The 20,428-nt window shown below is 39.7% G+C and overlaps 1 protein-coding gene across 1 annotated transcript in view; it reads left to right on the top strand.

Moving 5' to 3' along the window:
* The window catches only part of ryr3 (ryanodine receptor 3), a gene marked incomplete at its 5' end in the record, with an annotated part of 107,068 nt that overhangs the window by 64,690 nt on the left and 21,950 nt on the right, over nt 1–20,428 (top strand). Inside the window, 30 exon segments of the mRNA XM_079215247.1 lie at nt 565–679; nt 3,550–3,679; nt 4,909–5,012; nt 6,342–6,477; nt 6,582–6,765; nt 7,264–7,366; nt 7,775–7,895; nt 9,108–9,277; nt 9,981–10,201; nt 11,006–11,096; nt 11,384–11,524; nt 12,058–12,221; nt 12,427–12,505; nt 12,719–12,808; nt 13,410–13,553; nt 14,220–14,282; nt 14,452–14,527; nt 14,625–14,748; nt 15,361–15,476; nt 15,566–15,633; nt 15,732–15,853; nt 16,099–16,148; nt 16,244–16,304; nt 16,401–16,639; nt 16,880–16,961; nt 17,737–17,867; nt 17,995–18,113; nt 18,796–18,994; nt 19,712–19,806; nt 20,116–20,261. Coding sequence (XP_079071373.1) covers nt 565–679; nt 3,550–3,679; nt 4,909–5,012; nt 6,342–6,477; nt 6,582–6,765; nt 7,264–7,366; nt 7,775–7,895; nt 9,108–9,277; nt 9,981–10,201; nt 11,006–11,096; nt 11,384–11,524; nt 12,058–12,221; nt 12,427–12,505; nt 12,719–12,808; nt 13,410–13,553; nt 14,220–14,282; nt 14,452–14,527; nt 14,625–14,748; nt 15,361–15,476; nt 15,566–15,633; nt 15,732–15,853; nt 16,099–16,148; nt 16,244–16,304; nt 16,401–16,639; nt 16,880–16,961; nt 17,737–17,867; nt 17,995–18,113; nt 18,796–18,994; nt 19,712–19,806; nt 20,116–20,261 — 3,684 coding nt within the window.

The following is a 20,428-nucleotide window of genomic DNA, read 5'->3' as shown; positions in this document are numbered from 1 at the left end:
TTCAATGTAAATTGTGATGTAAAATTAGGATTGTCAATTCATAATTTTCATTACACACATACATTGAAGACAGGGTTGGTATTCTTGAGAAACTAGCAGGAGCACGCTAGCTAAAAAAAAACACAACCCACTGTTGCAAACTCTTTGCTAATAAAAGTAGCGAGCAGCACTAGCTCCAGGTGTTGCTAAATATAGCAGGAAAGTCACCAAGTGGGCAACACTAACCCCTCCCTTCAGATCTTCCTCTTTTAAGCCACTCCTCCAACATGATCATTAAGAGCGTAAACGTATAATGAATGAAAACAACAAACATTGCTATTGTTGGTACTCATAGCTGTTAAGCTAGCGGCTGGTGGGCAGAATCCGTGCAGGCAGGAAGGTAGACATGCAGGTACGCTGTCTACTTATTACATTCAGGCCAAATTAAACTTGCCCAATATACAAAACAAAATTAAAGATAATTACCAACCCTGTCTTTAACCTTTAGCCTTTTAATGTGCAGTGTGTTGCATCACAAATTTGGGATGTAAAACACATTAACTCATTATTTTCTCATGTTCCCAGCGACATCATGAACAACAAAGTTTTCTACCAACATCCCAACTTGATGAGAGTGCTGGGTATGCACGAGACCGTCATGGAGGTCATGGTCAACGTTCTGGGAGGTGACAAGTCACAGGTGCGAAGGCGTGGCCACATATTAACATCAGGAGACTCGATAGGACTGTTAGTTTTAGCTGTAGTCAACCCAGTACAACCCAGTGCTGCAAGTGGTTCCTCTCGAGTCAATAGTTGACGAACCATCTCAACTTGAGGTCCAAATACACAGTTGTTTTGGAGCTTTTGACAGTCCTCATCAGCAGACTGGGATTTCTCAGTTGCAAAGGAACGGTTGATGTTTAAACTATTTATGATTCTGAGGAACTTTAAGACCATGCTGACCTAAAAGTTCAAGCTGAACAAAATAATTGTTTTAACTTAATTTAACCCGTGCAAGTGTCAGCTCATTGGCTTTCTCTTCGATCACCTATATCCTGGCAAGCTATTCATATGCTTTTACCTCTTTTCATAATTTATTTAGGAGTTTAGGAGAAGTTTTTGACCTTCCATAGCGTTTTTTTTTTTTTTTTAATGAGGGTCCCTGTTATATTTATGCATTCATTAATTTCTATACATATGTGTGTGACGGACAGCTAAGACATCCTGCAGATTGTTTCACACTATTGCATTCATCTACAGCTGCTAATAATGCTCTAAGAAAAGCAACAATGTGCCAACAAATGCTGGAGAGAAGAAGAGTGCGAGGAAGTAAACTTCAGTGTAAACATGGCAGGATTAAAAAGTAAGAGAAAAAAAGGGCAGGGAGAAAATGCATTCAACACTTTTGTCAGACTTCAAGGATACACATTGTGTTTTAGTAAGTAAACAATGACTGTAAACATTACTTTTGTTTGTTTCCAAGAACACCTCACAGGGCACCTTTAATCTGCCTTTTGAAAAGAGGATCTTAGTTAAAATGTATGTTGCTGAACCGTTGTACCTGCACCCTGCAAACATTCTTAATCCCAGGTTAGTCAAATCTGACGGCCCCAAAAATACCGGAGTGGAGCTTGCAGCACTGAACTGTTGATCTTCTGATTTAGATCAGTTTTGTACCTGCGACTACTTGATTGAAAAGCCCTGACAGACGCTAATCTTTTATTATCTTTTAGGTTGTATACTGATTTCAGGAAAGCACTTTGTATTGTAAGATGTTGAAGCCAAGATTAACAACATAACACTCAGAAAAGCCACAAGGGTAATGGAGAGGGCAGAGGAGGGCAAGAGAGGGGTGAGAGGGAGGCCTCTCAAGCCTGTCCTTTTTGGGCAGTGCTGACAGAAGCTGAAAGAGATGGTGGTGATTTAATGCCACGTCCAGTGCCAAGCATGAATTAAACCCCAGACAGAAAGAGCTCAGAGAGACATTCAGGCCTTCACATCTGACACTGACAGTCTCATCAAACCGTCTCAGACATAAATTCCAGACCAGTTTAATGCCACTTGATATGTGCACTTCTCTAACTGTGGCCATATAAAGTGGCATTACCACAGCAAGTGTAAAAGGTTTACAATATTTTATCTTACAATTTACAAATTGATGATATGTTACAATCACGGTGTAAAACAAACACTTCTATTTTTCAACCCGGACTTTAATACAATGTTGTTTCCCAATCGTGCACAGTGTTGCCACACAGGTAGCGTTTCCACAAAGGCTTAAGCACATTAGAAAGGGGAAATTGCTTTGGCTGTCAAACACCATGATTTGTTTTTCTGCTGTTGATATTTGGAGAGTGTAATTTGCCTGAGATAAGGTGTGAAGTTACCTCAGTCTGGTATCTATATGTTTCTCTAACAATTCACTTTCACATCCGGCAACGACAAAAATGACTTCACTCTTATACATTTTATGCTCACTGAACACTTGGACTGAAGCCACACTAAAACGAGGGGTAACAGCATTATGTTGAAGGTGAAATGATTTTCCCGTTGGGTTCTGAACAGAAAATAGATTTTCTTTATTGACTATATTTTAAGCTTTTCTCAGAGGCAAGTATATAAGACTCCAGACAAAATAGATTAAAATTGGCCTTAGCCCATGCTGTAGCTTATTTGTAGAAAGGCTTGATATCATCTCCAAAATAGTTTTCTTATAACCTGAGGGTCTGAAACTCCCAAAACTACACTACTTTCTATGTCCAACAGAAGAAAGAATCAGGACTCGAGATATCTGGAGATGATTGAAATGATATATCAAGTTGGCTGGACGACCAACTCAAGGTCCTGGAGAAAGTAAAAGAAAAGAAAGAAAACAATTTATTTTTCAACTACAAATCTGAAATGTATGAAATGGGGCTAGAAGGGACAGACAACACATTTCAGAGACGGAGAGAAAATGTTGGCAATAGTTTACTGTAGCCTTCTGCTGACCCCCTCAGCTGCTGCACTGCAGGCTAATTTATTAGAGAGATGGAGAGAAATGTTGCTTATAGGCTAAACTATTGGAGAGATGAAGAGATGGCTGGCTGTTGAGTTTATCCGGAAAGCCGGAAGAAAACCAGCATAGTCAGTCCGTCTGCCACAACACTGGTCACAGAAAAAGCTCAGAATAAAGTTGTCATTTATCTGGACATAACAATGTGCTTTCCCACGCTGTGACAAGAGTGTGTGGATGAAGTATTAGGTTGTTAAATTTGATTAATTGAACGGCTGGCTAGTAAACCAGGTACTTTGCTAATTCCATATTCATTATAAAAACAAAAATTGCTAACCAGCGTTAACTAACGTGCTCCATTTAATTATTCTGCCTCCACCTATGCTCTGCCCACAAAAGTATGTCATCATGGTCACTAACAAAAATAATTGGTCTATAGTTTATAAGTTTAATGTTCCCATGCTAACCCCTTTTTTCCCCCCCTGAAAATGTCAATACAAGTAAATCAAATAAAACCGAGTCTGTTTGACTCTAGCACATCTTTACATTTGTGTTTTTATTTTTGTCCACAGGAGATCGCCTTCCCAAAGATGGTGGCCAGCTGTTGTCGTTTCTTGTGCTACTTCTGTCGCATTAGCCGCCAGAACCAGAAAGCCATGTTTGACCACCTGAGCTACCTGCTGGAGAACAGCAGTGTCGGGCTGGGTAAGTGCTTATAGATTCACAAAGGAGGCGGTCCTATTATCTTCTGACAGTTGCTTTTCTGCATTTTCTCCTATTATAATTAGTGTATGTTATTCTGAGAAGAGGAAGACAGGTTTAAAGATGTATGTAAAAAAAGGAATATGTGTTGGTTAGAGAAGGTTAAAGGCTATAGTGAAAGAGAGAAACATTGAGAGAAGAAGTCAAATGGATTACTTGACATTTATAGTTTCTTCGATTTTTTTTGTAAAAACTGAAATGTGCCCTTTTGCTGCTCCCAAAATAATGCAAAATGTTCTTTGAAACCAATCGGTGCCACTTGCTGGGTTCTTCAACTAATCTGCAGACACAAACGCATTGCCCACAGCATGTCAGGGTATCAGTTTGAGAGTGAAAGAGGCAGAGAAGGAGGCAGCTGGTAGAGAGAGCACAATGGCAAAGAGCAAGGCAGAAAAAGTCTGGGCGGGAGTTATTTAGTCATGCAGGGCATGACTGATGAGTCACTGGGCTCTGTCTGCTGCTGCCCGGTTGCTTCTGTCAACTAACGCTGCTGCCTGTGAAAGAAGAGATGGTGTGAAGAAGACCAATGAATGCAAACACGGCAGTTTATTATGCCGAACATGAAACATGTAATGTTTGCTTACTCATAAATCACTTACGTCAATGTGAAGGTGCTTGGGAACGTCTTGTGTTCTGTTTTTTTTTAAATCTAGATTACCTGTGCACAACTATTTTCAGAGTATGTGCCCAATGGCAATGAAACAGTTTATGTAAGCAGCGAGTGTTTTTGCACATTGAGCCGCAGAGGATTCATTAAGTTATGATTCATTATTTATCTGACTGTTATAAAAACAAGCATTGATTACAATAATGATCATTGTAGTACATGGGAGACACACATGGCCATTAATAATGACACACTTAATCTGTGAAACATTCTAGAGATCATTTTGCTAGATATATTTTATATTATTTGTGAAAATGTGTTTGCAACTCTAATTAAGTGTCAAAATATTACAGCATTGAAGCAAAAAAGCATTTTCAGTTTCTATATCATATCCTATGTTGATAGACTGCCCCCTGTTGTTTAGTACAGCGCAAAGGTAAAGTTTTCTTTGCTGTTAACACTTACCTGTGTGTGTGTGTGTGTGTGTGTGTGTGTGTGTGTGTGTGTGTGTGTGTGTGTGTGTGTGTGTGTGTATGTGTGTGTGTGTGTGTGTGTGTGTGTGTAGCCTCTGAAGCTATGCGCGGCTCCACTCCGCTGGATGTTGCAGCATCTTCAGTGATGGACAACAACGGCCTGGCTTTGGCCCTGGAGGAGCCTGACTTGGAGAAGGTTCGTGACTCAAGCACACAAACAAACATGTTTAACTGCTGCAATTACGCCATTATTGATCCTTGAAAAGTTATTAATTAGTGCACTGTCAAATTGCAATTGCAATTTATTTGCATTACACATGCTGAGATGAGAGAACCAGATATGTTTGTAGTAATTTAGCTTAAATTCACTGAAACAACTTTTTAGTCTAAAAGCTCATGCACAGATTACATTAGGCTTGATGGTACGGGTGGGCGTTATTTTGAATATACTCTGTGTATTGAGGCTTGATCTGCGTGGGATGTAGTAAACGACTATATCCCAAACATTGAGTGTAAACATTAATTGTTGCGTAATTTTTAAAAAGCTGCCTCCATGAGACTCCCTTTGGTGTTTCGCTTCTCCCGCTGTCCACTCCCTATCACGGAGCAAGTGTGTGTGGCGTATGAGCATGGAGGTGGTGATGGAGTGTGTGTTTTTGTATCTGAAGTAAAACAGGGAGAGAGTTTATGCACTTTGTGTTGAGGTCTGAAACGATAATGGAAGATGCCGGCCTGCACCTTGAACACGACTATCAAACTAGCCCCCACATGACTTTAAAATAAAGGTCATCTTCAAGTGAATGCAGATTTGAGATTAATTTGATCTGACTGAAGTCAGTCAAAAATACATATTTAAATAGATGAAAAAATAATATTGTTTTAAACTACCTCCTGCCAACTTTGCTTCATAGAGAGAAATATTTAAAATGTAATTTAATTTATTTGAATAATTGGTCAAATTTAATAAGAATGCCTCATATGACTTAATGAATACCAAACTGATTTTAAAATGACAGAACACAATCTCATAGTGTTCATATTAGTTTTCTAGAATTATCCGGCTAGTATGATCATACACATCAATTGAAGAGTTGTGTTATGTTGAGAAATATCGAAAAATATTAAGTTAGGAAAAGCCTTAACATTTGGAGATATTATTTATCAGCCATATTGCCTGGTCTTGCTTGATGGTATTATATCCTCTGAATGAAGAATTGTATTTTCTATGATATTAGCAGATTATTATCCTTTTTTCTTATTATTCTTATTTCAACTCCTCACTGCTGGCCTTTTGTATGGTGAAAGTGAGCCAGACAGTTATAGAAACCTCAATGTTTTTTATGAGAATATGATGGATGATTGTGTCCCGTTTGAATAAGCTTGCTCAGCAAATGCTTTCAAGCCGTCACTGTTACTCACTCTGACAGTCAAAAAGACAAAATATGCCATTATAATACCCAGGAGTGAAACTGTGTGTGTGTGTGTGTGTGTGTGTGCGTGTGTGTGTGTGTGTGCGTGTGTGTAGGTGGTGACATATCTGGCAGCCTGTGGTCTTCAGAGTTGTGCCATGCTGGTCGCTAAGGGTTACCCAGACCTCGGCTGGAACCCTATAGAGGGCGAGCGCTACCTGTCCTTCCTGAGGTTCGTCGTCTTCTGCAATGGTACGTTTGACATTCATACTGAGTGCACAGCGTAAATACAGCACAGTAGACTCATTTAATCATCACCTCTAAATGCCCGTCTCCCCGTCCTGTTTGAATACCAGGTGAGAGTGTGGAAGAAAATGCCAACGTGGTGGTGAAGCTGCTGATCAGACGTCCCGAGTGTTTCGGCCCCGCCCTGAGGGGAGAGGGAGGTCAGGGTTTGCTGGCTGCCATGAAGGAGGCCATCAAGATCTCTGAAGACCCGGCCCTGGATCTGCCCAAGACTTCCTCTGCGGTCACTACCGGGTAGGAGTCCACACCAGTTTTCTTACATCCTGTCGAAAAGCCTGTGAATCAGCATTCAAATCATCACGAGACACTAAAAATGCTTGTCTGATTAGAAGTTGAAGAGAAAAGAATATAGCAGCCGTGACATTGATGGAAGCTGTGAGTAAAGCTGTGTAGAAAGTGTTGGGGGCCTCGCTCGCTCACATCGTTATGCAGATACTTTAATACACTGGCTGCATTTTAATGGGGTGGGTTGGTATTGCATGAAGTGAGGCGAGGGATTGGGAAGCGAGTCCAAATCGATGTGTATAACTGAGTGGCCTGTAAGGAGATTGTGTATTGTGCCAACACATTGTTATAATTCCTCACATAACTGCTATAATATAGTGCTCTTCTGATACCCATTTTCTTCTCAAATTACCTTGAATCAAATTACTCGTTGAGTAAATGGCTCCTGATTTTCTTTGTACGAGGGAGGTTTGCAGTGTCCTAAATATGTGTGTTTGTGCGTTTCAGGACTGGTGAGGAGGAAGGAGAAGTGATTCACATGGGCAACGCCATCATGTCCTTCTACTCCGCTCTTATTGACCTGCTGGGACGCTGCGCTCCAGAGATGCATGTGAGGAGCTTTTTCATCGTGCAAAGTCTCCCTTTCATGTTATCACCACCCTCTAAACAATAACAGAGACAATGACCTGAATGAAATAAGGCGTTGGATATTTGCAAAAATATGTTCTATTTAAAAAAGTTACTTTTTACAATCAGGGCTCTGGATCGACCTGCACAAGGAATTAAGGCAGAGTCAGTGTCACCTTTTAAGTCGGAAAGCTTATCTGACTTTGATTTTATCTGAGCTGCCTTTTATATTATTATTACTTTAAGATTTTTAATTCTGCCGTTCATGTATTTTATCATTAATTTAGGGATTTTATTTTGGTTTCTACTCTGACGCACTTAGCACTTTGTTTTGAAAAGTGCTCTATAGATAAAATGTATCATTATTATTTCCTATTTGTGTCTATTACAGCTTATCAATGCGGGTAAAGGTGAAGCGCTGCGTATCCGAGCCATCCTGCGATCTCTGGTTCCCACGACTGACCTGGTGGGCATCATCAGCATCCCTCTCAAAATGCCCTTGCTTAATAAAGGTATGTTGGTCTTGGTTGTTGTTTTATTTATTTCTGTATAAAGTCATGCAGGTGTTGGCGGTTGAATAACAAAAGATAATAAATAGGAACAAAATTAAGTTGAACCAGGTGCAGCAACAAAAACAAGTAATGGTCAGTTGAAAATAAAGCAGAAGAAACCTCTAATAGCAGCCAAAAGTGACACAGAAGATCTTCCAACAGATGCATAAAAAGGGTCTTTGGACTGGATTAAAGGATGAAACTGGTTTCAGTTGTAAAGTAAGAAAGTCGCACACGCGTAGCCACAATGTAAAACAATATTTGATTATTTACCAACATTTCATCTTCTACACGGTATTGAGTGACAAATCGCAGCTTCATTAGAAGTCAAATGATTACCTATATATATATATATATATATATATATATATTTATATATATATAGGTAATATATATTAGCTATGTATATATAGGTTACATATATATTCTTGCAATTACTGCTTTCTGGTACATGGACATCATAGAGAAGATAACTTTTTGCTTTTGGCAGACTTTTGGCTTTTGGGATCTATTCCTTAAAAACTCTTGCCCTTAATGGCCTAAATGTTCATTTTGACTTGGTATAGAATTGCTGTATATAGGTACATGAATGCCTAGGCGTTGTCCCTCTATGTCCTTCACCTTTTCTGCGTCTTCTTCCTCTGAGCTCTGCTCAGCTCTGGAGGTAAATTATGAAAAATGTGTCATACCAGCCAGGCGTCTCCCTCTGTTTCTACTGTAAAGAAAAGGTGTGCCTACACGGTGTTTCTAGCACTTTTGCAGTTTGTGCTTTGCTTCATGATTTTATTTGTAGTTATCATTTTACCTAATACCAAAAAAATGCCATCTTCAGCAGCAATCTTACAAGAAAATTACCATCATATCCAATTTTTCCTAATAACATTTTCTAATAAGAAAGCAAGCTGTGTCTTTAATGACTGAACTCATTTTGCTTTTGTATTAACTTTTCACAGCGTATCATTCTTGGAATCACTTTGACCTTAAATACACTGTTTTTTGTTTCTACATCTCTGTATAAATGTCATACTGTGTTTAAAGATATATTTTTTAATGTTAAATACGCTTTAATAGTCAGGATTTCTGATAAAAGTATCACATTAAATAGAAACAATAAATATAATGTTTAAACACTAAACTGAAACTTTTCCCCCCTAAAATGTGTTTAACCTCCAGACGGTACACTGACAGAGCCTGACATGTCAGCCTGTTTCTGTCCGGACCACAAGGCCTCCATGGTGCTCTTCCTGGAACGCGTGTACGGCATCGAGGACCAGAGCTTCCTGCTCCAGATGTTGGAGGTCGGCTTCCTGCCTGACCTGCAAGCCTCTGCGTCTCTGGACACGGTGAGTGAGAGAAAAAACAATAACATTCACTACATTTGTGTCCCATGTATCCTAAAAGAGTTAATTTTAGTTTTTTGTAAACGTGCCTGTTGCTAGCATGTATAATATTACATATGTGTCTTTTCCATCTCTGTTCACATCTGTTTCTAACTGTAATGGTCATCATAGTAATAATTCCAGTGCACACGGGTGAGTTTGAGTTTCCAGTTTGCTCATTAGAGTAAAAATAAATAAATAATAGTTTAGTGGCATCTCGATTGCAGATTGCGACTAACCTAAAACCGCTCCGCTCACCCAACCCTTTCCAAGCATGTCAAGAGCTTTAGGTAAAATAGTAAAGGCTCTCTCTAGAGCCAGTGCTTGGTTTGTCTGTTCTGGGAAACTGTAGGAACATGATGGTGGAACACAGCGGAGTCCGTGAAGAAGAACTGCTCCGTGACATGAAGTACTCATTCTACATATAAAAACAAAGAGAAAACACAAAGATCCTTAGTGTCAGGCGATTAAAAAATATTATAAACACAGTTCTGAAAAGTGTTTTCCTTTTCTGCTAATAAATAAATAAATGTTCTCCTACACAAATGTTGTTGCTGGTGCCAGGAGCTTATTTTCACTCCAACTTTCTATTAAGCATCAGATGTGGGGAGATGTGTTCTGTGCCTCTTCCTCCTTTAGTTCACATGCATTGCATTCTGCTCCACAGGATGTGCTGAGCACCACTGAGACGGCGTTGGCCATGAACAGGTACATCGGCTCAGCCCTGCTGCCTCTGCTCACCCGCTGTGCCGCTCTCTTTAGCAACACGGAGCACTACGCACAGCTGGTTGACTCCACGCTGCAGACCATCTACCGGCTGTCCAAAGGACGCTCACTCACCAAAGCCCAAAGGGACGCCATCGAGGAGTGTCTGCTGGCTATCTGCAAGTAAGGCCCGCTGAGCTTTGACCAGACTCAGCTGAGGGGAAATACTAAAGGGGAGGTTTGCAGAGGCTGCGCCATTATTCTTTCAAACAATGGTACTGTCAAATGGCTGGTCTCAGGGTTTAGGACAACACATACTGTAGGACAAACTGCAGCAAACAGTGACATTTGGTATAATAGATTAAGGGCTATCTTACAACTTAACCAATCCTTTAGCTTGAATAATATATTTTTCACTTTGTCACATTTATACAGTGAAAGTAGGTAAACTTCAGGGAGAATTCATACTAATTCTCACCTAAAACCTTAAATGTTTATTTTGACTTGTAAGATGCGCAATTTGAAACAAAGAGTAATACATGCTTTACTGTCTCTCTATTTTATAAGGGCCAAATTTAGCATCAGCAACATTATACTTTATTCACAGCCAATTTGGTATTTACAGAAAGATCACACTGATACAAGGATTGTAACCACATATTGTTGGCAGCCTAACTGCAGATTCAATCTAATATATATGCACACATCACACTTATCTGATTGATTAATTAATATATATATATATATATATTTCAAACAGGCACGTTTATGTTTATATATATATATATATATGTATATATATATTTATATATACATATATATATATATATATATATTAATCAATGAGATAAGTGTGATGTGTGCATATATATTAGATTGAATCTGCAGTTATTGTAGCTGTTGTATCAAATGTATGATGTCTAGGGAGTCTCCACTCCTTACGCCTGTATTTTTATGTTAAAAAAATGTAATTATTGTATTTCACAGGCACCTGCGTCCTTCCATGATGCAGCAGCTAGTCAGGCGGCTGGTGTTCGACGTTCCCATGCTCACTGAATACTGCATGATACCTTTACGGGTGAGACATTTCTTGTCATTATTGTGCTTGATTTATTAGTTGAAATAAGAGTTATAGCATCATTATAACAAACAATCGGAGGCATCGCATATTTCACAAGACATATTGTTTCCTCATCCAAGCATTTCTTCAAGTCTGTATGAAGGCAGGTGACATTAGGCGTCATGTATTTGACCCTTTATACATACAATACAGTATATATAGTCAAAAGCGAACTCTTTGGCCATTGATGTCCAAAAGAAACTTGAACTAAAATCCTTATTGCTTCTTTTATATTTTACTTCTAGCTTCTGACCAACCACTATGAGCAGAACTGGAAGTACTACTGCCTTCCTTCTGGTATGGGCAGCTTTGGCATCGCCTCCGAGGAGGAGCTCCTCCTCACCAAGAAGCTCTTCTGGGGAACGTTTGACTCCCTTTCTCAGAAGGTACAAGCACAAACCCTGTTGTGTAGATTATTCACTAATAGTGTTTATGATTTTTTTTTTCTTTATCTATTTTTCTGCTTGCTCACGTTCTATCTGTGAGAATAAATCAGGATGCAACACAATATTATGTCCTTTAATCCCTCTCTGCTGCAAAACTAAATGTTTAGTGTTATATTGGTGTCTGCTCTCTTATAGCTGTCCTCTGTTTGCTGTTGATTTTTTATATTCTGTTTTCAGACACAACTTGAGTTTTTGACACCTGAGTTTGGCTCTCATGAGAAAAAGAAAGTTCTTGTTATTCAGGGAAAGTGAAATGAAAGCTCAATGGAAAGCCTGTGAGCAGTGCAGCTGAGGCGAAGCCAGAGCAGATGAATCATTTATTATTCTGTGACAAGCCATCACTTGGTTCAGACCTTTTCCAGCTCTCTGTCTTCTATTGGGTCTCCTCCTCTTTTTCTCCTTTCGCTACTCAGTCTGTCCATCGAATAGCAAAGCAGACATGTCCTCATTCTGCTGATCTGTCTCTTCTGTAGAAGTATGATGCTGACCTTTTCAAAATGGCCATGTCATGCCTGTGTGCCATCGCTGGAGCCCTGCCGCCAGACTTTGTAGATGCCAGTCTCGGAGCAACACTGGAAAAACAGGCATCAGTGGATGCACAGGGCAACTTTGATCCTAAACCCATGAACACCGCCAAGTGAGTGGTCTGAAGATACATTTACTTACTTTTAGATTAAAAGGCACAATTTTGAAGAAAAATTGAATATATTAAACGGATGTACTGTTCTGCCAATTGTAGCTTTTGTTTAAAAATGGAAATTTAATGAAATGGGTGTTCATTTTATGTAAATCAAAACAAAGTAAAATTGTAATAATTATTAAATGATATCTCCCTTTTCTAGTATCTCTCTTCCTGAAAAACTTGAGTCCGTTGCCAACAAATATGCAGAGCATTCCCATGACAAGTGGTCCTCAGAGAAGGTTAGTCCAGACTCTGTCTGTGTGGTTTTAGGGTTTTTATTTATTTAATGCCATCTCTGATGTATAACAGATAACATAATTTAGTTTTAATTATGTTCTGCCTGGTCCAGTAGCATGTCTGGCCAACAAGCACTCCCAATATATTAGTATTTATACAACTTAGTTTATGTTTCTGAAATGCATCGTACTATAAGGCTGCAACTGTTGTTGCAGGTGTCAGCAGGCTGGAAACATGGAGACGGCCTGGACGAGAAGGCCAAAACCCATCCACTGCTGAAGCCTTACAAGGCTCTGAGTGAGAAGGTACGTGCACACCGGTACATACACAGCTGCTGCTAGGGGAGTAGGAAGCATTATTTCACCTGCTGATTGTGTATCAAGCATAAGGTACTTATTTTTTTGGTGTACGAATTCTTGGCTTTATCAGCTTTTACAGGTAGTTGAAGTCGTAAAGAGAACCTCTCACAGTGGCAAAGCTGTTGTCAAGGCAGACATCATGGGGTTGGTTGCCTGCATGGGCAGAGCTAGTTTTTGCTATTTCTTAAGAGAGCAAATTTATTGACCAACTTGAAAACTTGACTGGTATGGAAGAATACTTTTCAGTCAGGGTGAATCTCAAACAATTTTTTTTTTGGAAACTACATGATTTAGATGAAACTCCAATAGAAAAATCACCATTCCATTATCCGAACCGCTTATCCTATTAAGAGCCGATTCAGCCGACATTGGGCGAAGGCAGGGTTTACTCTGGGTAGGATGCCAGTCTATCTCAGGGCATAGAAAAATAACCTACTTTAGAAAATGTAGAAAGTAGTTTTATTTCCACATCTAATGTGTTTGCCTTGTATGAACATTTTCACTCATGTTGAACTGTCACATCAACTTCTGTGTGTTCAATATGTAGGAGAGAGAAACATACCGCTGGCCAGTGAGAGAGTCATTGAAGAGCATGCTGGCTATGGGCTGGAACATTGAGTGGACCAAGGAAGGAGACGCCATGTTCCAACAACGAGAAAGTGAAAAACAGCGAAAGATCTCTGAGTCTCAGGTAACATCCAGGATCCACTTAATATAAGATAATATTTCCATCACAATTAGACATTAATGTTCTCACAAATGTTTCCTTTGTTATACGTATTTACTATCTAACAGACATAAAATTCACTAGATTCTGCTATTTTTAAAGTTGTCTTTAGTACACAACACACATAACGTTAAACACTACGTTAGTGTGACCAGCCGAGTGCAAAATATATAAGTTATATTATTAAGAGCATGAAAAAGATGCGTATGTGTATCTTCCAGGAACGTCTTTAACATAACAACACGACTTTAGGAACAACAACATTCAGACAGCGGATGCCGTGTTAAATGCGTGTCTGTGGTGTGATGAGGTTAAATTTACCACTTTAATCAGAGAATGGTTTAATTACCCCCCCTTTCCTGGCTCCGTAACAGTTTTGTTCTTAATATGCTTTCATATCATGATGATTCTGCAGCATCAAGTTTAATTTGAAGTCATTTAACCATGTTGGCTCAGTGCTCATACCTAACACTGAAATACTACTCCGTTTAGTGGAGCCAAACCAGACGCATAAAACCTCGCATTAACCTCACATTGATTTGAAGGGAACTATTAAAATAACTGATGCATTTGTAGCTTTTAATATTCAAACCTGGTTTGTGCTTGTATTGTCGCCGTCTGACTTTTTAGATGAATGGATTCAGTCCTGCTCCAATGGATTTGCACAACATCAATTTGTCTAGAGAGCTCCAGGTTGGTTTTTGTTTTACTTTTTCTAATTGTTGTTATAATCATATAACAACGTGATCAGTGTTCATAACAGTTGCTATATATGCTCAAGTCTCAGTGTGAGAATGATCTTTTTAACAAAACCAATGTGCTCAGACTTGATCACATTTGCGTTTTTGCTGTACGTCTGCAGGGCATGGTGGAGATTGTTGCAGAAAACTACCACAACATCTGGGCCAAGAAGAAGAAAATTGAACTCGTTGGCAAAGGTGTGTTAATGTGCAGTTTAAAAATACACTTAATTCTGACCAGTGATCTGTGTAAAATGGGAATGAAATAATGTTTTAATTGGATTTGACTTGTCAGGAGGAGGGAGCCATCCGCTGCTGGTTCCCTATGACACCCTGACAGCTAAAGAGAAGTACAGAGACCGAGAGAAGGCCCAGGAGCTCTTCAAATTTCTGCAGATCAGTGGCTATGCCGTCATAAGGTTAGCATCCTCTCACCCCTTTTGTCCTTCATTAAAGAAACACAAAGCACAATGTCACAACAGCTCAAAGCACTTTTTAAAGTTTCCTCGATTGTATATGTCAAACTTAACCAATATGTGTATCTATCTCATCAGTGATTTGACCTGACCTGTTTGACTGTGCTTAACGAAGTCATTCTAGATCAAACCTTAATGAGCACGGCTATGAATACAAACCATTTTTCCTTTCATCGAAACACTTTTGCTTTTGGTAATTAATGGAAAAAAGAGTAATTTGATCTGCATGATGGTTTTAAACATTGGCATGGACACTAACGTCACTCACACACACACACACACACACACACACACACACACACACACACACACACACACACACAGCATGACGTCAGTGGGGCTTTTCCTCAGCGTGAGTGGAGACATAAAGTTTGCAATTTGTAACACCTTTTAAGTCCAAACAAGACAACAAGGTCTATTAACTTTTGAAGAAAAATTAAGTTATTTATTTGCCAATGTTTTATTGATAAATAGTAATCGGTAATTGGAAATTGCAGTTAGTGCATCCCAAATCTGGACAGTAACTATTTGTGATTTCTTGCCTTTTTTTGACAGAGGTCTGAAAGACATAGAGCAGGACTCATCATCCATGGAGAAGCGTTTTTCCTTCAAGTTCCTCAAAAGGCTACTGAAGTACATTGACTCTGCCCAGGAGTTCATCGCTCATCTTGGTGAGTGTGTGCCATTACACATTGATTCAGAATTACATTGATTCAGAATTCTTCCCTGATGCTGACACTTAACACGGTTGTTAATCCAGAGGCTATGGCCACAAGTGGGAAGACGGACAAATCACCTCATGACCAGGAAATCAAGTTCTTCGCCAAGGTCCGGAACCCTTTTTTGCAACAGAACCACTGGCATGTTGTTGAATCTACTCTTAGATAAGGCTTTAAGGTGCATTAATCTGCATTTCTTCTCTCCAGGTTTTGCTTCCTCTGACAGATCAAACTTTCAAGAACCACTGTCTCTACTTCCTGTCCACGCCCAGCAAGAGCCTGAGCAGCTGTGGCTGTGCTTCCAACAAAGAGAAAGAGATGGTTACCAGGTACTGTGTCGACACAATGGATCATCTTTGTCATCAACATTTTCCATCGTCAGGTTTTTGCTATTCAGAGATTTTTTTTTCCATGAAGTCCTCCCTTTCAGCTCAGTTAGAGGAGTGAAGAAGTTCTCTTTAATATTTTCTTCAGAACTTTTCTTATTTCCTTGCTTACTTTGCTTCTTTCAGCTCTTCTTTGTTCTCTCTGAAGCTTTTTGTTCAATTCTGCTCTTGCCGTCTTTCTTTTCCAGCTTGTTCTGTAAGCTGGCAGCTCTTGTCAGACACAGGATTTCTCTCTTTGGTAAGGTTGACGTTGCCTGTGTATGCGTGTGTGCCCCTTTTGCTTTGAAATCTCTTTCCACATCTACAGACCATTTATTTTTTCTCTCACCACAGGAAGTGACTCTGCAATGATAGTGAGCTGTCTGGACATTCTCAGTCACACACTTGACACCAGGTAAGTTTCCTGTATGTGCACAGTGATCCATCAAGTAGACACTGAAGCTAGTCTTGAGCATGCACATCAGCCTGTGTGTTCCCTCCCGTCTCTCAGAACGGTGATGAAGTCCGGCTCAGAGCTGGTCAAAGCCGGGTTTCGGACTTTCTTTGAGAACGCGGCAGAGGACCTGGAGAAGCTGCTGGAGATGCTGAAGCTGGGGAAGTTCATGCAGTCCCGTGCCCAGATGAAGAGCGTCACACAGAGCATCAACTACGTGACCGTGGCTCTGCTGCCCATCATCACTGCCATCTTTGAGCACGTCACAACATACGAGTTTGGACTGGATCTGCTGTGTGAGTTTGTGTTTATCACTCACTGATTTCATTGTTTGCATTTGCATTGCGTTTTGTTTGAAACGCAAACATGAATATAACACATTGGGGGAGATAGCGATAGCAAATTATACTCAATTAATGGTGCTTTCAGCAGACACAATCCATTCTTTGCGATTTTTCTTTTCTTTTCCTGTTGTTTTTAAGTTTCTATGTATGCAAAACATTTGTGTGCTTGCTGAATGTTTTCGTGTGTTTCAGTGGATGATGTGCAGCTGTCCTGCTACCGAATCTTGACTTGTTTCTACTCTCTGGGAACAGCAAAGAGCGTCTTTGTGGAGAAGTAGGTGGCCAAACTTTGTTTAAGCTTTGCAGCAGGATGTAAAATGGTATTTGGTTCAAAACTTTCTTATTTGATCATTACATTTTGTTATTGAATAATGCCTGCTATAATTTCTATCATCTACTAGAATTGGTATCAAGGAACTGTGAAATAGTATTTCATAAACTACATTATGTTTGTCACTCATAACTAGGATATGGCTGTAAAGCTTTTTTAATTAACTCTAATATTTGTGTCGAATGCACTCAGGACTTGAAGGAGGATTTATGTTACCTCAAGTACTCATGTACTTATTGTAAAAACTACTATGTCACACTTATGCCACAGTTTTTGTGGTATGGTATGCGTTACAAAATTAAGGTTGAGGTTTATTATTTAGTTATGTATCTACAATTTATAAGCCTAGTGGAAAAGACACAACAGAAACACTTCACAATGTGAACTGCCTTTCATTAGAACTGCTATTCTGTGGCATTGTTCTCTGACTGGCAATACAATTTTTATAAAACTGTTGTGCAAAAGAAAGTTCCCCACTTTGAGCCGACTCCAGCTGTTACATAACCAGTGAACAAGTTTGACCACAACCTTACCTTCACCTGAAATCATGTGGTGCCATGTGAAGGCTCTGTGCATTGAGAGCCTAGGTGTCAGGGAAGATTGATTTTTGAAGTCTGTACTAACAATTACCCCAAAACATATTGATTGTTGCAACGATTCATTCTTTGTAGACTTCTTTTTTAAATGACACTTTATCAATTTCCATGTTGATGTGCAGGCATCTCCCAGCGCTGGGGGAGAGCCTGGCGACCCTGGTGGGAGCCATGCCCGTGGCGTTCCTGGAGCCCCTCCTAAACGCCTACAACCCTCTGTCTGTATTCAACACCAAGACCCCCCGAGAGAGAGCCAGTGAGTGCCCACCTAGTCCTCCTTTTTATTTTGATCATCATCCCATTCATTTACAATGTTCTGAGATTGCTGTGTAGAGTTTATACTTTAGAGCATTAAATGTTGTCTTTGTGTTTATCTTTTCTAGTCCTGAGTATGCCGGACACTGTGCATGAGATATGTCCGGATATGCCTCTTCTTGACAGACTGCTGAAAGATGTCAGCGATGTCTCGGAGTCTGGCGCTCGCTACAGTGACATGCCAGAGGTCAGAAGGGCTGATTGGATGTTTGCATGTATTCAAACAGCTGCATTATTTTAGGCATTTGGTCCCACAAGGTCACTACTTGAACGCTAGAGAGTATCTTTATGGGTAGGATATAATGTTTATGGGGCTTGAGGGACTAAAAGTCAGGATGTGTCAGCCTCTGGTCCAACTATGTCTTACTATTCATTATTTTAACATTGAAATTTACATCAATTGTAAATATTTGTGCAAGTTGTGTTCAAAAGATCCAGGATAATTTTGTCAGCATACAATAATAACATGTTTGGTCGTGATTGGAACTAGAAGATTCTAGCTTTCTAATGCACCTAAAAGCAACATAGCTAGAAACACACTGCATCTACTTTTTACTGGGAAAGAATCAATCAAACTTCAATTTGATTTTTTTCCCAAAGGCATATGTTGTTTTTGCCAAAAATGGGAGATTTTAGTTACTTATGTAAAAAGCAATAAGCATGTGTATTTTCTTACCGAGAAAACCTCCATTGCTACCTGTACGGTCCAGTGTACGGCTGCTATTAGACCTTATCAGTGTGTTGCAAAACTGAGATTTATGTAACTATTCACATACGAATTTTAAACCTACATGACATATTTGCACAAATCAATTTGTACAACTCTTGTGCTCTGTCAATCATGCAAACATTTCCACTTTCTCCTGCAGGTCATTGAGGTGGTCCTTCCCATGCTGTGTAACTATCTGTCCTATTGGTGGGAGAAAGGCTCGGAAAACTCTCCTCAAGGTGCTCAGTGCTGCACTATGGTGACCTCTGAACACCTCAGCATCATCTTGGGAAACATCCTCAAGATCCTGAACAACAACCTGGGCATCGATGACGCCCCCTGGATGAAGAGGATTGCAGGTAAGAAAAGAACAAATATGATTTGAAAGGGTTTCTCGCTGGTCAGATTATGTTTTTTTCCAGACTTGCCAAGGCAGGACTTGTAATAAGTTTGTTTTGGGTTGTTAGGAAACACATTTACATGTCATTGAGTGGTGAGTTGTAGAAACTACCCTGCAGTCTCATTGTCTCTTTAAAAAATATATTAACAACCAAGTGAAACTTCTGTAATAATAAAATCTCTGGAAAGTTATTCTAAATGACGATGCCCATGTGGAAACCTAATGTTGATGCAATGTTAATTAACTTTTTGGAGAACATTTGCATTTCAGTGCACATTCCTCTGTGGGAGTTCAGGAAAGGCCAGATAAACATAATTGGCTGCTGTGAAGGCTGATAGCCTGAAGCATTTTCTCACTATTTTAAAACCTCATTTGAATATTTTTTTATTTAAGTAAATTAAACAAGCGAAAAATGAATATACTGAAAATTATTGTTAAAATAATATTCCCTGTTTTGCATAGTATTGCACTTTTGGAGACGAGGATAAAAAACACAATGGCTCATATAACTTAAAAAACTTGTGGTTGTTCGAAAACTAAGTGCTAAATATAGTCGACCGTTGTGACACTTGACACCAGAGCCAATAATCTCCAGGCACAGAGGAATGATTTTGGTGTCTGTATGTCTCAGCTGCCCATGTCCAGAATATATATGTTCCATTGTCTCTGTCTCCAGTCTATTCTCAGCCAATTATCTGCAAGGCTGGAGCAGATCTGCTGAGGACCCACTTCCTGCCAACACTGGAAAAACTGAAGAACAAGACAGTAAAGGTGGGAGCTTAGTATATAATGTACATTGTATCCTGTGCTTAATGACACTTGTGGGTAAAGTAGATTTAGTTTTGCTGACTCATCATAAGGTGCTGCATTTATAGTGTATTTCTGGAGCAGTCAGTAGTCAGAAGAGCTAGTCCAAGAACATTATGCTTAGTCACACCTGCTGAGGGTAACACTAACTGTCACTGAGAGAGCATACAGGGAGGAGATCATTACCTCTGACTTGGAAGGGGTCTTGTGTGAGGACATTTTTACTAATGAATTGATTGCTGGAGATGAGTTGTTGATGTGCTGCAAACGAAGGTTGTGGCTGAAGAGGAGCTGCTGAAGGCCGACAGTAAAGGTGACACCCAGGAGGCCGAGCTGCTCATCCTGGATGAGTTTGCTGTTCTCTGCAGAGACCTCTACGCCTTCTACCCCATGCTCATCCGTTATGTGGACAACAACAGGTACAATATCAGCAGAGAAAGAATAGTCTTTATTGCAAGATTTCCAGGGGGATTTTTAATTACCAAACATTAGTTTATCCAGTTTTAAACATCATGATTGTTTTCCTGTAGTCCCTGAGCGTTATGCACCTATATGTCTGGTTAATGAACCATGAACCATGTATTGC

This window comes from Taurulus bubalis (genome assembly GCF_910589615.1).
Source record: "Taurulus bubalis genome assembly, chromosome: 3".
NCBI lineage: Eukaryota > Metazoa > Chordata > Actinopteri > Perciformes > Cottidae > Taurulus > Taurulus bubalis.
This window is presented reverse-complemented; position numbering and strand designations above follow the sequence as displayed.